This window comes from Eptatretus burgeri, chromosome 2 (assembly GCF_056783735.1).
Source record: "Eptatretus burgeri isolate ZD-2024b chromosome 2, Ebu_testis_v1, whole genome shotgun sequence".
NCBI lineage: Eukaryota > Metazoa > Chordata > Myxini > Myxiniformes > Myxinidae > Eptatretus > Eptatretus burgeri.
Genome location: NC_140962.1, coordinates 3,369,537 through 3,385,653, shown reverse-complemented (window position 1 = coordinate 3,385,653; position 16,117 = coordinate 3,369,537). Strand labels below are relative to the sequence as shown.

Below are 16,117 nucleotides of genomic sequence, written 5' to 3'. Positions count from 1 at the left end.
GTTCTATGAAATCAAGTGATCATGTTTTTGAAGTATATTGTCCGAGTTGTTTAAAGGCTTGCTTTTTTAAAACCCAATTATTATTTTTGCATTTTTATGTCATCCTTTATTTCATTTATGCAGTTATTCTCTCATCCCCAGGCTGGAAACATTTGTGTTGGTGATGGAAGACCCATTCCTTGTAAGTCTGTATCATGATGAGATACATTTTTTTGAAATGCATACTTTTTCCTCTTCTTTATACATGCTCAAGACAATCCTTCACCCCATTTTTAAACCCAACCATTTTTTTCAAACTTCAATTTAGTTTTCTTAACTCAGGCAGGAAATGATGAATTAAACTACATTATTGGTTGCATGAAACTCTTTACAAGATAAGTTACAAGATTTGCCTTCTGTGATTAAAGTAAACTGACTAATTTTTGGTTTGAGCTCAAAGAAAATACAGGTTTCCATTTCTGTTGCCCTGGTCATTGCATGGGATGATGTCATTAAGGTGGCCATCCAAATTATACATTTTTTTCTTCTCGCTTTTCAATTAATCTTGCTACTATATAATTTGTGAAACAATTGATTATCATTCAAATGATTGAAGGCTGACATCCAACAATCCTAAATAACATTTGGAATCATTGTTCATATTATTGAGGTACTAGCAAATACCACCCGTCACTTCGCTGATGGGAATTGGAGGTGAGAGAAAATGAGGGGGAGTGAGAGAGGGGTGGGGGAGAGAGACAGAGGGGAGAGTGAGGAGGTGGAGGGGGAAAGAGAGAGGAGGGAGGGGGAGTGAAAGGGGAGGGAGAGTGAGGAGGGGTGGCGGAAGGGAAGACTGTGTGAGGTGAGAGGAAGGGAAGGCAGCCGTGTGGTGAAGTATTAATTATGATTCATACTTTCTCATCAAAATGATTCTGTGTAGAATAACAGTGAAGATGGAAACAAAATAATGTCTGAAATCCATTTTCTACCATTCATACTACAACAGGACTCATGTAAGCACTCCAATTAAACGGTTGATAAGGAATGGCCCACTTGGCATGCGATTAGCAATTACAAAACCATCATATTAAAGACACACCTCCCTGAGATACCCAAAATGTCAAATATGTCCAAATTGGACAAATGAACACTTTTTTTTTAGCAGTTGAAACTGCTGCTAAGTTCAATTCTGGAGCTTAAATTTTGTAATTTTGCTTAGTTAAAAAGATTATTGAGGTATGTGCGGAAATGAAATAAAGCCACGAACACTGGCGTGTCCGGGCATGTATAAGCATTGCAATGTATCCATTGATTTGTAGGTATCAATAATATGAGTGAGGAGAGTTAAAAAAAAAAAACTTTATCATCAATAAATCATTGCGGCCTGTTCCAAATCAGGGTATGGTTGAGCAGGCCAAAAAAAACATGGCGGCTTCAGTCCCCAGCGAGGTAACCCAGGATATGCCTGACAAAGGATATAATTCAATGAGGCCATTAATTATCTTCAAATGGGGTGTTTTAATTCACCAAAACACCCAATTTTCTCTCATGCATTGCCTTGGAGTTTTCTTGGTATGCATGCAAAGCTACAGGCTGCTAGGTTTTATGGTTTTGGAGTTATTGAGGAGGCATACACTGACATTTATTTGTATAGATTAGTTGATGTATATAATACATTTATGTAGTGAATGGTGGGAGAATGGCAGGGATCGCCTGCAGACAATGCAGAAACTGGTACAAAGGGATCGCATCTGGGTGAAAGCACTTGTACAAGTGCACTGGCATTCTGCACCTTGTGTGGCACCTGCACTGTGCTTGTGGCATCCAAGTTCCAGCACCCGATCACAAACCATGCCCAGGATGGAAAAATGGACTCATGTTATACTGTAGGAAATGAGAGCTGTATATTTTCATCGATTTGGAAAATTTGGCTTTTGGCACTGAAGTGGAAATGACCTTTTGTGGAAATGCTATTCAATGGAGTACAAAGAGAGTTGGAGATCAGGATGGAAAAAGTGGGGGGGGGGGGGGTGGGAACAGGGTGTGAGGGAAGTGTAAAAGTAGACTTAGAGGAATAATATACAACAGTATTCATATAGACAAGTACATTTGATGAATAAAATAATGAATGAGTAACTCGGATATAAATGTTGAAGGTCGAAGAAAGAAAGTTAAAAAAAAAAAACATTAAAAAAAAAATTTTAGTTGGAGATAAGCGATAGAGATTTATCAAGGGGACGATGACCGGAGATTGAGATCACCTTCTGGGGGATTGCAATGCGACTGACCAGTCAGACTTAAATCTGTGCACACTCAACGGGGCAAGGCGGCTTCACCTCAAACGTGACTACAACCGACTTCAACATCAATCCATATCTTGCTGGGGTTTATGAAGAACTGGGTACATGAGATGTTGCTGACTTGAAAGTCGTGAATTAATTTGAAACTGCATTGAAACCTGTCACGTGTGTGTAATTTTGGTGAGTTTTAAAAGTATTAAGAATTTCTTTTAAAATCATTGTTATGGGATGCTATTAAAGGGTATTAGTGTTTGAAAGGTAGACAGTCAGGATTAATAAATTACTTATTAAATATACTTATGTTTCGTGTCATACATTGGTTTCACCTTAAACAATATACAGGACATATTGTCTGTAAAGCTTTTCTGCCGTGCTACCCCTCTGGGTAATTGGTGTACTCCTGTCTATGCTTGGAGGAAGCACATCACGATGTGCACAAAAATGGTGGTTAAATATCCCAATAATGAATCGATAATCAATCGTCAATGAAGCTACGGATAATGGCAATGGATGTGACATAAAAGAAACTATACCAAGAAACTATGTCGCATGATAGAGTGCATGGATGATACGAGTTATATGGGCCATAATAGCAGTTGGCCATAATAGTAGCGTGTTCAGTTAACGATGGTATTTTTGTTCAGAATGAGTGCGCAAGGCAAGACTATAAGTTCTACCGAGTGCCATTCTAGTTTTGTAAATGAGGGTTTTGCTTTTGTTTTGGAATAAATCATGTCATACTTGTGCGCAATCTATAATATATATATATATATATATATATATATATATATATATATATACATATATATACTTCTTCTTCTTCTTTCGGCTGCTCCCGATAGGGGTCGCCACAGCGGATCATCCGTATGATCCGCATAGTGATTTGGCACATGTTTTACGCCGGATGCCCTTCCTGACGCAACCCTGGTCGCCTCTTACGACACAGGGATATGGTACACCAATTTTAACCGGGGTATACACCGGCCCAGTACACTGGTACTCATTTCGCCGACCTCGGAAGGATGACAGGCTGAGTCAACCCCCTGGTGTATTTATTCAGTGGCCCAACGGGGCTTGAACTCAGGACCTTTTGGATTCCAAGCCGCTGCCCTAACCACTGCGCCAACACCAGGCTCTAAGAACATGAATTTCTTCTTCTTCTTCTTTCGGCTTCTCCCCTGAGGGGTCGCCACAGCGGATCATCCATATGATCCGCATAGAGATTTGGCACATGTTTTACGCCGGATGCCCTTCCTGACGCAACCCTGGTCGCCTCTTACGACACAGGGATATGGTACACCTATTTTAACCGGGGTATACACCGGCCGAGTATACTGGTACTCATTTCGCCGACCTCGGAAGGATGACAGGCTGAGTCAACCCCCTGGTGTATTAATTCAGTGGCCCAACGGGGCTTGAACTCAGGACCTTTTGGATCCCAAGCCGCTGCCCTAACCACTGCGCCAACACCAGGCATATATATATATATATATATATATATATATATATATATATATATATATATATATATATATATATATATGTATGTATATATATATATATATATATGTATATATATATATATATATATATATATATATATATATATATATATATATATATATATATATATATATATATATATATATATGAGCAAGTGTATGTCCAACCACGAACCCATGTGACTGTCTCTTAATTGTACACCGCTCCTTCCCAATTCCATATCCAGGTGATGCATGACGTCATCGCCAGGCGCCGAAGACATTCCGACAATGTCGCGCACTGGAGGATTTGTTATTTATTTATTTGGCATGGGGACAGTGTACTTTGATTGCACCTCTACTTGTTAAGTACACTGCTTGAACATCAGTTGCACCATGACTATATCTATTTATTACGTACTATTGGAACGTACCTTTGAAACCGTTAGACTGTTTCGACTGCTGACACCCCTTTGACTGTTGAAGACCCTTTAAGATCCTTTTAGATGTTTTAGATCCTTTAGTTGCCATTAGACATTTACATCCTTTAGATCCCTGAGACCACTGAGACCGCTTAGTCCCTTTAGACTCCTTAGACCTCATTATACCTTTAGACCCTTTCGAACCTTTAGAATCTTAAGACCATTTGAGATCCCTCAGACTACCTACCACCCTTTAGAACCTAAGTCCACTGCAGACCCCTTAAGACCCAAGTTAGACCCTATATAGTACAGGCATTTTAGCAGAAATATTTTGTCAACCTCCCACAAATTGCAACAAAAGCAAACTCAACAGATTTTGATTCCTGGATATGTCCTCAGTGACAGAAAAAAGTCCAAAGGGATCCTCTGGGGGGAAAGTCCTGAAATCATGGAAATCCAATATGGCCGCCACCCAGCTTCAGGGAAAATGAGGTGTTCCATGTGGTTCGACGAAGTGATTGCCTGTGGGCAGGTCTTTCATCTGACCTGATCATCAAACAAGTTCTGATGAGAAGTTTGGAGACCAGCGGGGGGCTCACACGAGGGCGAGGAATGACAGAGCCACAATGGCTGGTATGGCTACTATCAATGCCTGCCTGTGCAGAAATAAACCAGGCAATGCAGGAGATCACAGGTGTGAACTACAACACTGGAGAGCAGAAGAAGGACATGACCAAGGCAAGACAAGAAGGACACACTATCAGCTTATCAGTATTTACAGGAACGGAATCCGTTCAGTAGTGATCTACATCTGAGGAACATTGCCACTGGAGTTCATGCACACTTCACCGTCAACGTCGATACAGCACATGCTGTAGGAGCTAAAATATTGAAATCTATGGATGGGAAAACACCTGCCGAGTACACATTTAAGAGGAAAGACCAAGTTGTCACCCTCGGCATGAAGTCATCTGTCAAGATTGATGGAGAGCAAGTCCAGGTTGACCCACAACTCCTCTTCCAGAGACTGATCACTGTTGCACAGACAGCAGAAGAAATGGAGTCAGCCTTCAAATATGAACTGTGAAGCTATCCACCAGCCCTCTTTGATTCCTCTCTTCAGCTCCGAGAAGCACACAAGCCAATCTTTGCTGATGCCATCTGGGATCTTCTTGGATCCGATGTCCCAGCCGATATCCCCAATGATGGGCAACAGTATGTTTTGGATGGCGGGGCACTTGTTCAACGCATTCCATGGTCTCTTAGATCTACATACAGAGACATATGCCACCAGTACACTGATTATGTAACGAAGAAGTACGGAGATGCCATAGTCGTGTTTGATGGTTATGAGAGTACCAACACGAAGGACATGACACACCAGAGATGGTCTAAAGGGAATGCTGGCACTACTGTGACATTTACAGCTGACATGTGTCTCACAATGAAGAAGGAACAGTTTCTTGCCAATAGGCAGAATAAACAGCGATTCATTTTTATGTTGAGTGAAGAGCTTCAGAAGAAGAACTGTGAGACACACCATGCCTCAGGGGATGCTGATCTCCTGATTGTACTGAAGGCCGTGCAGTCTGCTACTGTCACCAACACTGTGTTAGTTGGTGATGACACAGACCTCCTCGTCCTCCTATGCTACCATGCAAGCTTAGAATCCCATGACCTCTTCTTTTGTCCCGAGCCAAAGAAGAACATGAAGAAGCCTCGCATCTGGAACGTCAAGGCAACAAAGAACATGATTGGTGCAGACATATGCAAGCACATACTGTTTCTACATGCAGTTCTTGGGTGCGACATGACATCTCATCTTCATGGGATTGGAAAGGGAGCTTCCCTCAAAAAGTTCAAAGGAAACAACACATTCCGTGAGCATGCCAAGGTTTTTGATGCATATCAAGCTTCCGTATGTGATGTGGCAGATGCAGGAGAAAAAACATTGGTTATAATCTACAATGGAACGTCAACTGACACCATGGACACCCTCCGGTATCAGCAGTACTGGGACAAGGTGGCTTCGAGCTCCTCTCACGTGCAACCACAGATGTTACCACCAACATCAGAAGCAGCAAAGTATCACAGCCTGCGTGTGTATCTGCAAGTCCAAGAATGGAAGGGATGTGCAGATGAACTTCTTCCGACAGACTGGGGTTGGCAGAAGTGTGACGAGGGTTTTGTGCCACTTCAGACATCAATAGCTCCAGCTCCTGAAGAGATGTTACTGAAAAGAAAAGATTAGGTGCAACTGCCAGGCTGAATGTAGCACCATGAGATGCACATGCAAGAAGCACAACATTGAGTGCAATCCAGCTTGTGGAAACTGCAGGGGCTCTGGCTGCACAGACACTCCATGTGACAATGATGAGGATGATGACGACATTGTCGAGTTTTAACTTTAATACGCTTGATTTTTCTCAACATGTATAGTAAGTTTATAATGGATGTAGCTTCTGAGTTTAATGCGAATTTTCATTTTCATTTTCATTTCGAAACCTTCGTCAGGCAGATGTGATTGCCCCGAGTGGAATTGTGAATTTTGTCGTTTCAGTGATTTACATAATTATATTGTATTGCCATAGACATATGCCTGGTGTTGGCGCAGTGGTTCGGGTAGCGGCTTGGGATCCAAGAGGTCCTGAGTTCAAGCCCCGTTGGGCCACTGAATTAATACACCAGGGGGTTGACTCAGCCTGTCATCCTTCCGAGGTCGGCGAAATGAGTACCAGTATACTGGGCCGGTGTATACCCCGGTTAAAATAGGTGTACCATATCTCTGTGTCGTAAGAGGCGACCAGGGTTGCGTCAGGAAGGGCATCCGGCGTAAAACATGTGCCAAATCACTATGCGGATCATACGGATGATCCGCTGTGGCGACCCCTAACGGGAGCAGCCGAAAGAAGAAGAAGATTGTATTGCCATAGACTTGATTTCATCTTGTGTCTTCAACGATTCTTTTTTTTTGGTCCAGGAGCCAAAATCAGTATCAGGTAAATTTATTTTTTTCGGGACAAAAAAGCTATAATTTTTTATTTTACCCTCAATACATTTCACTTTTTTATAATTATTCTTGTATATCAATATACTGACCATAACTAGTAACAATTAGAATGCAGAAAAACATATACTGTATTTACATATTAAAATATCAATTTTTATAATTTTCTCATTTTCCCCGAAGCCAGGTGGCGGCCATATTGGATTTCCATGATTTCAGGACTTTACCCCCAGAGGATCCCTTGGGACTTTTTTTCTGTCACTGAGGACATATCCAGGAATCAAAATCTGTTGAGTTTGCTTTTGTTGCAATTTGTGGGAGATCATCTGACATTTTGCCTGTACTAATAAACCTCTTAGATTCTTGAGAATGCCATAGACCATGTTCGACCCTTTATAACCCTTAAGACCTCTTCAAACCCTACAAACCCCATTAGATCCTTTTTAACGCTTGGACCATGAAGATCCCCAAACCACTTAGACTCATTTTACCTTTGGCTTTAAGACCCTTTCAACAGTTTTGATACCTTTATACCTTTTAGACCCTTGAGACCCCTTTTGTGACCCCACAGACCTTTACACCCCTTAAGTCCCTTGACTCCTTTTATACCCCTTACACCTGTCAGACCCTTTAGACATCTTAGAAATCTTTACACCCCTTTTGACTACTTGGGCCCTTGACCATTTAGAGCTGCAGATCTTTAGACCACTTAGAAAATTTTAGACACTTTAGATCCGTTTGTCACTTTTTTACCCCTGAGACGTGTACACCCTTTAGAGATTAGACCCTTTAGACCCTAACTACTATTGGAACGTACCATTCAGACCTTTAAACACTTTACACCATCAATAACCTTTCAGACACGCACCACACAAACATCGATAATCTTCTTGCAAAACACAGACTGTATTTTTTCAGCAAGTAACGCGCAAACTCTACCCACTTGGAGAGTGGGTACTCTGCTCATACTGATAATAGAAAACAGTTTCTGACTCCCAAGCTCAATGATTTTCTTGTGTAGCTGCTCCTTCAAAGTACAATTAGAACGCTCAATAACAGCAGCTTTCCCTTCATTACAAGCGCTGTGTAATTATGTGTTGTTTATTTTTAAGGACATTTATGAACCTGTTTTTGAACTGCATTCCTTCATCGCTTCACAACTTAATAGGCTTCTTTTTGCTTTTCTTAACTCTTTGTTTGAAAGCATTCATGAGATTGGCACCAGTTTTATTTTCAAAGGAATGATTCTCGGATATCTGGACCTTAAATCGATGAGAGTTGAAGCATATTTGTGACCCTTATCATTTTAAAGTTGAAACAAACAACCCAGCCAAATGTAATCAACCACTTTAGAAGATACTCTTCTGCTTTTAAACTTTACGATTGTGTTTATTTGACTTAGCGGTGAATTGTCTTTTTATTTGCTTCTTAATCTTGTCATTCATCAGAGCTTGAATATATATTTACATGGTTTATAACACTGTATTATATGCTGGATCGCCAATGCGAGTCTTAATTCAGCCACTGAATTTTCGTTCGATAAACCTGTCTACCCTTTCTCTTAATGTTGGATTTTGGATAATGGACATTTTGTGGGGAATTTCCCTATCAGCGTAATATTTTACATCCAACATTGTTCATTGTCAAAATCTTTATCGCATTTCATACAGATTTCATCAACCCTATTTTTATGTCTGTTCTAAGTTTTAGGCTTTCCATTTTTGTCTAATCTACTATCTAAGTTTGTTCCTGGTACAGACAAAGAACACCTGTGCAGGTGTAACTCTCCAAAAATCCCAGTTGATGTAAATTGACTTCTGGATATCACCGACTTGTTTTACTTTTGACAAATTGATACTTTTTTGAATCCCACACGCCAAACAAGTTCCTTTTCTTACGACTTAAATTCCTCCTGTCCTTCCATATGTGTTTTGGTGCCCCTAACATCCCTCCACCCTAATCCTCTAAATCGTTTCCTATTTGTAATCTGTCTTTATGTTTTGATCCTCTCACCCTCTTGTCTACACATTAACATGTGTGTGGATGAGGCAATGTTCCCATCCCACAATCAAAAGGAACGAGAAGTGAGGAGTGAGGGGTGCGGCAATGTTCCTGTCCCACCATGAGAAGGAATGAGAAGCGAAGGGCACAGCCAATCAGCAAGCTTGAATCATCATGGTTACCGAGGCTATAAAAGCCATGCAGGGTGTACAAATGGGCTTGAGGCACAGGTGATGAATGCCTTCTGAAGGTGGGGTGATAATGCTACATCCAGGGGCTCCTTCTGTGGCTGCATGATGGAGCTGAAGGTACTTGCTGTGCAAAAGCGAGTGCTTCGTGGGTTGCTGGCATTCTTTGCATCCTGGGAGCAGTGTGGGAAAGTCAGCAGCACATCCTGCAGCAGTCTTACAAGGGCCCGGATGGGGACCACAGCACATTCACGAATCAAAGCAACCACCATTCGCAGGCATCACTCATGAAAGGTCCATTTCAGTCGAGTCACCCTCTTTCTTTCTCCTGTGTGTGAGATCGTGGGCCTTAAATTACCCGGTTAAACTGCAGTGATTGCTCGTGGGATGCGGGGGTGTTTCACTCAGTCTATGTTGAGTGCTTTCTCTCTCTTCCCCATTCTCTTTTCATAAATCTGTATTTTTCCCCCCCCCATTGTGGTAGTTTTGGATTCGTGTGCGTTACCGAATTGTGACATATAACTGTGGTGTGAGTAAATCCATGGCCGTCGGAAATTGGCAGCAGAACCTTGTTAGGATGGTCAAAGCACGGTGGTTCATCAAGGGTCTTTGCTTGGCCCCCATCCTTTCCAACCATTGCACTCACTGTAAGCAACAGGTTCATTGGAGATGCTCTGCAGTGGAAACCAATGGCAATATCACTCGGGCTTTCTCGGAAGACAACGAAACAGTCCCAAGGACTTGCCATCTCCAAATTGGTGACCGTTCGGGTGACTCCTCCACCCGGGCCACTGTTACAATACATTATCTTTTGTACAATAAAACTGAACTACTTCAAAGTAACCAAATATATAATGGATAAAATCAATATAACTATGATTGAGCAATGCAACCACCATGGGGAGTAAAGAGAAGCTGACATTTCGGATGTTAAGCCTTCGTCGGAGCAAAACAGTATAAAAAGTCAACATGTTTGCTCTAACGAAGGGTTGATGCCTGAAAGATTATCTTCTTGCTTTCCATGGTGGTTAGTATACCTCAATCAACAAATATCCTGTTGATTTCATCCATTGTTCTACTTGTCTACTGACACATATTAATGCTCACCTTCACCAGCAACACCAATTCTTCATTAACCAAATCAACCACATTTGTATCTGGGATTTATCATATTACCAAAACCCTCTCTTATTTTTAAGATGAGCAATGGGACCCAGTGAAATGGCAATTGGAGAATATGATTATTTATTGAGACACACCAGGATTTTAATGTTGACATATTACTGACCCTGTTGTATCTCTTAGTCATAATGGAAGTTTGGGTTTATTAATGTTATGACGAGATCAATGTTGGTGTGGACATAGCCTTGTGAAGATTAAACGGTTAATGTCTGATTGGTGTGTAAACTTCGAACCTGAGATTGCTTAAATTGTTGGTGTGCTACAGCTAGGAGAACAATATTTTTGGCAAATGTACGAAATTGTGTACTGCCATATTAATTTCCTCCACCGTGGAAGATGGACAAAGTTTATGTTTTCACCCCTGTCTGTCTGTCTCTGTCTGTCTGTGAGCAAGATATCTCAAAAAGTTATGGACTGATTCGGACGAAATTGGTGGACAGGTTGAGTGCGCAACAAGGATGAATTGTTTAGATTTTGGTCAACATCTGCATCCAGATCCAGATCCGTTGGGTAGGTAACAACAAGAAGCCAATTGGATTTTGGCGAACGTTCAGATGCAGATCCGGCCTATCAGTGGGATACAAAACATAAACTGTTCGGCCTGACGGAGGTACGCACTCCACCGAGTGTCATTCCAGTTGATTGCTGTGAAATCCTTTTGCATGTGATAAAGTGACTTTCAGTTGTCCATGTGAAAACACAGGTGGAGGTGAACTCCTTTTTTGTCTTTGGGTCTCATTTGGGAATGGGAATTCTTTCAAAGAAACTTGCTCTCCCTCATGCACAGATTTATCCCCTCTCGTGTTCAGTTGTCTTACCCTTCCTCCCGCCCTTGGTTTACTGAAGCTTGTGGCGAGGCAGTTGTCCTGAAACAACTTGCCTTTGCCTCATGGAAAGCAAACCCAACTGAGGGCAATCTCAGTTCTTTCCACAAAGCTCGGAACAAGTGTGTATCTACCCTCAGGAGAGCCAGAAAACAACATCTTTCTCATCTCAAGTCTGAACTCTCAAACCTCTCTCCCTCCTCAAAATCCTGGTGGCGTTTAATCAAATCTGTTTCTGGTGTATGTTCCCCCTCCATCCCCTCCCTTACCTCAAATGGCCGCACTGCTGATTCCACACGTGATAAAGCTGAATGTCTAAACTCGGTGTTTGCAGCTAAATCTTGTGTCCCAAACCCATCACTATCTCTACCCACTTTACCCAGTCGCACCCAACTGTCCCTGGACTCTGTATCCTTTTCTCCTGACAAGGTGGAGAGCTTGCTTTCAAACCTCGAGTCAGATTCTGCAACCGGTCCAGACGGCATCAGCCCACGTGTCCTCAAAGCCTGCTCTTCTGCTCTTGCTCACCCTCTCTCTGTTCTATTCACCCTCTCATTTTCCCAAGGTCATCTGCCATCTGCTTGGAAATCTGCTAACATCACTGCCCTGCATAAAAAAGGTGCAAAAACAGATCCCTGTAACTACAGACCAATCAGCCTTCTCCCAATCATCAGCAAGGTTATGGAATCCATCATCGCTTCAGACATGAAATCCTTCCTCTTCTCCAATGGCTTGATTTACAATCATCAATTTGGTTTCAGACCAGGTCACTCTACCCTGGATATGCTGCTACTGCTCTCCCATCAATGGATGGAGGTCCTCAATGCCAGACAGGAAATCCGAGCCGTATCCCTGGACATATCACGTGCTTTTGACACAGTCTGGCACCCTGCACTACTCACCAAACTCTCTTCCCATGGTATTCAAGGCCATCTCCACTCATGGCTCGCAGACTTCCTCTCCTGTCGCAGTCAACTTGTGGCCCTAAATGGAGTTCTTTCATCCCCTCTTCCTGTGCAGGCTGGAGTTCCTCAAGGTAGCGTTCTGGGCCCTGTTCTTTTTCTGGTTTTCATCAATGATCTCTCGGACTCTCTGGAAAATCCTCTATTTCTCTTTGCCGATGACTCCACCCTCTGCCGTACCATCTGTCATCCCTCAGACCGGCAAGCAGCAGCTTCTTCGCTCACTGCAGATCTGGATAAAATCACAAACTGGTCCAACACGTGGAACATGTCTTTCAATCCACACAAATCTCACACTCTCACTATGTCTCTTCGAAAGGACCGTTTACAAAACCCCCCATCCACTTTCTCAACAATCCTCTGGAAGAAGTCTTTTCTTTCAAGCTTCTGGGTCTCACTATCTGCCATGACCTTTCCTGGGAAAGTCACATTTCCAACCTTGCCTCAAAAGCCAGTCGCCGACTGGGAATCCTCCGTCGTGCAAAGTCCTTCCTCGGCCCTCTTGAGCTCCTGACTACTTACAAAGCTTTTGTCCGTAGCCTGATGGAGTACTGCTCTCCCCTCTGGGCTGGTGCTCCTGCCTCCCACCTTTCTCGGCTTCACGCTGTCGAAACCAGGGCTTTTAAGATCATTGGCATCTCCCGCAATGAAGCTGAGTCTTTGGGCCTCTCACTCAATCACCGCAGGTTGGTCGGTGGTCTTTCTGTCTTCTACCGACTCCTCTCCAGCCTTGCCCCCCTGCTCTCTCTGCGATTTGTCCCAACCACATTTCCACAGGGCGCTCAAGGTCCGCCAACAACCCCTTCTGGTAAAACTACCAAAATCACGAATCACTGCTCATCTTCACTCTTTCATTCCTCTTTTTCCCGCCTTTGGAATAAACTTCCTCACTCTATTCTTTCCCATTCTTCCCTCCAGGCTTTCAAAACAGCTGTTCACCACCACCTCTTATCTTCCCCCATCCAAATCCTCGATCTTTTCTACCCCCGATAATCCACCCAAGCCCACTTCCTTCAATTCTCCTGCTTTCCTTCCTGAAAGTCCCTGTAATGTCCATCTTCTCTTCGCCATGTTCCCCGTCCCATCCCCATCCCTCTCCCTTCCACAGTTCACCTAATGTGTCTGTTCCCCACTGTTTTGTCCCTTCCACTCCCGCCCCTCTTGTCTCATGCCTCCTTGCTGTGAGTTGTGTGTTAGCTCTCATACGAGCCTCGACCAAGGTATAAAAAAAAAAAAAAAAAAAAAAAAATTATTGTCACGGCAAATGCTGGTCAAATTGGGAACGGGTGACAAAGTCACTGAAATGGTACAGTTATAATTTTTGGAAACAGTTTAGAGATGATATAACCATGCAACAAATGACTCGTCAAAATAAACTCACGAAAAAAGACATTCACCAAATGAACGCACAACCTTATTTAACATGTTGTATTAGTTCTTCCTGCCTGTTGTTTGTGTTGTTTTTGACATCCCTAAAAACAGTAAGCTTCCTGTTTGGAATGATGTTCAAGTTTGTCCGACTGCAAGACAGGCAGACAGACTGAAGGGTTTGCTTTACTCTGTGCGCATGCGCGCTCGGGACTAGATTCCGTAGAATTTTCCAAATTCAGAGCCAGAGTAATACTAAACTGCAGATTCATGTTCCGATTTGTGTTCTAAAGTGTTCAAAATATAACATTCACTTGCAATTAAATAGTTCCTTGATCATCGACTAACATCTGTCAAACAGACAGAGTAGACCAATTGTTTAACCCACTTTGCACCATCTGCACAGGGTAATCATAAATACAAGGAGATGTATGAAAAAATAGCTGTCCAGCATTTACGTGATGGATTTACTTTAGTAATTGATGTATGTCAAGACCTAGCTCTGTTCCATGTGACGTGTGCCGTACGTCACACTACTTGCTGAGCTTGCTGAAAGTGCCTGTATGTCATCTTTTCATATCAACCTGATGAAGTTTTTATTGTGATCTTCCTCGTGTGATAATTCTGCATAGCAAATTTGGGGCAAATGCACCTATCCGCTCCAAGCTCAGTCTCTGTCAATTATTTTATTATAGATTAGGCAACAGAATGTGTTAGATCGTATCATTTATTTATGAAAAAACTGCACTCTACTTCAAGTTCTATCACAAACGCAATGTTTCTAGATTTTAATTATATTCCTTAATCAACTTGGTTGCCTCTTCTTTATCAGTAACCTTTATCATCTATCTCTTCTCTATACCAAAAAAACAAAAACTTTAGTCATCAATGATAAGTAGAGAATAGTTACTATCATCACTCCATAAATTTTTGTTTCAAGATGACAGGCCTTGCGGAGTGGAGTTTTATTTTGTTCTTTCGTTTTTAAATGTTTTGAATAATAGGATCCTGAAACTTGTATGCTGTTTTGCATGATTCACATAAGATGTTAATTTTGATCATTATTTATCATCCTAAAATACACAAATTCTCAATACTGTGGCCTGCAAAAGTATTCACCCCCCACCCTCTCCAAATTTTTCACATTTTGATGCCACCTGAGCTTATTTCATGATGCATTCAAATCAAACTTAATTAATACAGTCTTCATAAACTACTCCAAAGTGATGAAGCCAAAAAATGCGTATGAAATGTGAATAAGTTAGATTAACAGAGAAAAATCAATGATTCTCAGGTGTATAATTATTCAAACCCTTTGCCTAATAAACCCAAAATCACTTCAGGAACAAATTATTTGTTTGAGAGGTTGTAAAATAAGTGTAATAGGTTTCACCTGGATGGAATCAGTGGTTTACTTAAAAATTAAGCTCCCCCACTTATTTAATAAGTTTTAAGGTGCAACTCACTTGGTCAACCAACAAGGCAAGCATGGAGGCCAAGGAGCATTCCAAAGAAGTCAGACATAAAGAGGTGGAGAAGCATCATTCAGGAGAGGGTTATAAGAAGATTTAAATGTTACTCATTACCTCTTGGAATACGGTGAAATCCATCATTAAGAAATGGAAGACGTATCCGACCACCCAGACTACACCCAGCTCAGCAGACGGGCAAGCAGGAAACTGGTTCAGGATGTCGATGTAAATCCAGCAACGATGTTAAAAGATCCGCAAGGCTCTATGTCTGAGATGGCGGACAGTGTTCATCAATCAACAACATCCCGTTCCCTTCACAAGCTAGCCTCCATGGACAGTTGGCAAGAAAGAAGCCATTACTGAAAAAGACGCATCAAAAAGCTCATATGGAGTTTGTGGGGAAAAAAAAAACAACATCTTAATGATACTGCAGGCATGTGGAGAAAAGTTTTGTGGTCAGACGAGACAAAAATTGAAATTTTGGTTCTAAATTCAAAGCGTTACACATCTGGTGCAAGCTTAACGTGGCACATTACCAGGTCAACACCATCCCTACTGTCAAGCATGGTGTTGGCAGCATCATGTTATGGGGCTGCTTTTCAACAGCAGGGACTGGCAAGCTTGTCAGGATATAAGGGACAGTGGACGGTGTAAAGTACCGGAGAATCCTTAATGAAAACCTCCTTGAGTCAGCCATGAATCTAAAACTGTGAAGGAGATTCACTTTTCTGCAGGACAAGGATCAGAAGCACGAAGCTAAAGCCACACTGGAGTGGTTGAATAAGAAGAAAATAAATGTTCTTGTGTGGCCCAGTCAAAGTCCTGACTTGAACCCAATTGAACATTTATGGTGAGACTTGAACATTGCAGTCCATCGATGATCCCCATCAAACTTGGCAGAACCAGAGCAATTTTTGTTTTCGATCTTAGT

At 42.0% G+C, this 16,117-nt stretch overlaps 1 protein-coding gene across 5 annotated transcripts in view; it reads left to right on the top strand.

Moving 5' to 3' along the window:
- Positions 1–16,117, top strand: part of LOC147031275 (rho guanine nucleotide exchange factor 11-like) — a 149,361-nt gene that overhangs the window by 30,938 nt on the left and 102,306 nt on the right. For 4 of the 5 annotated variants that reach the window (XM_085860963.1, XM_085860954.1, XM_085860928.1 and 1 more), the window contains one exon: positions 142–181. In XM_085860963.1, coding sequence (XP_085717089.1) covers positions 164–181 — 18 coding nt within the window. In that variant the 5' untranslated portion in view covers positions 142–163. Of the gene's footprint in view, positions 1–123; positions 182–16,117 lie in introns of all 5 variants that reach the window. The other variant, XM_085860944.1, reaches the window with a different exon arrangement.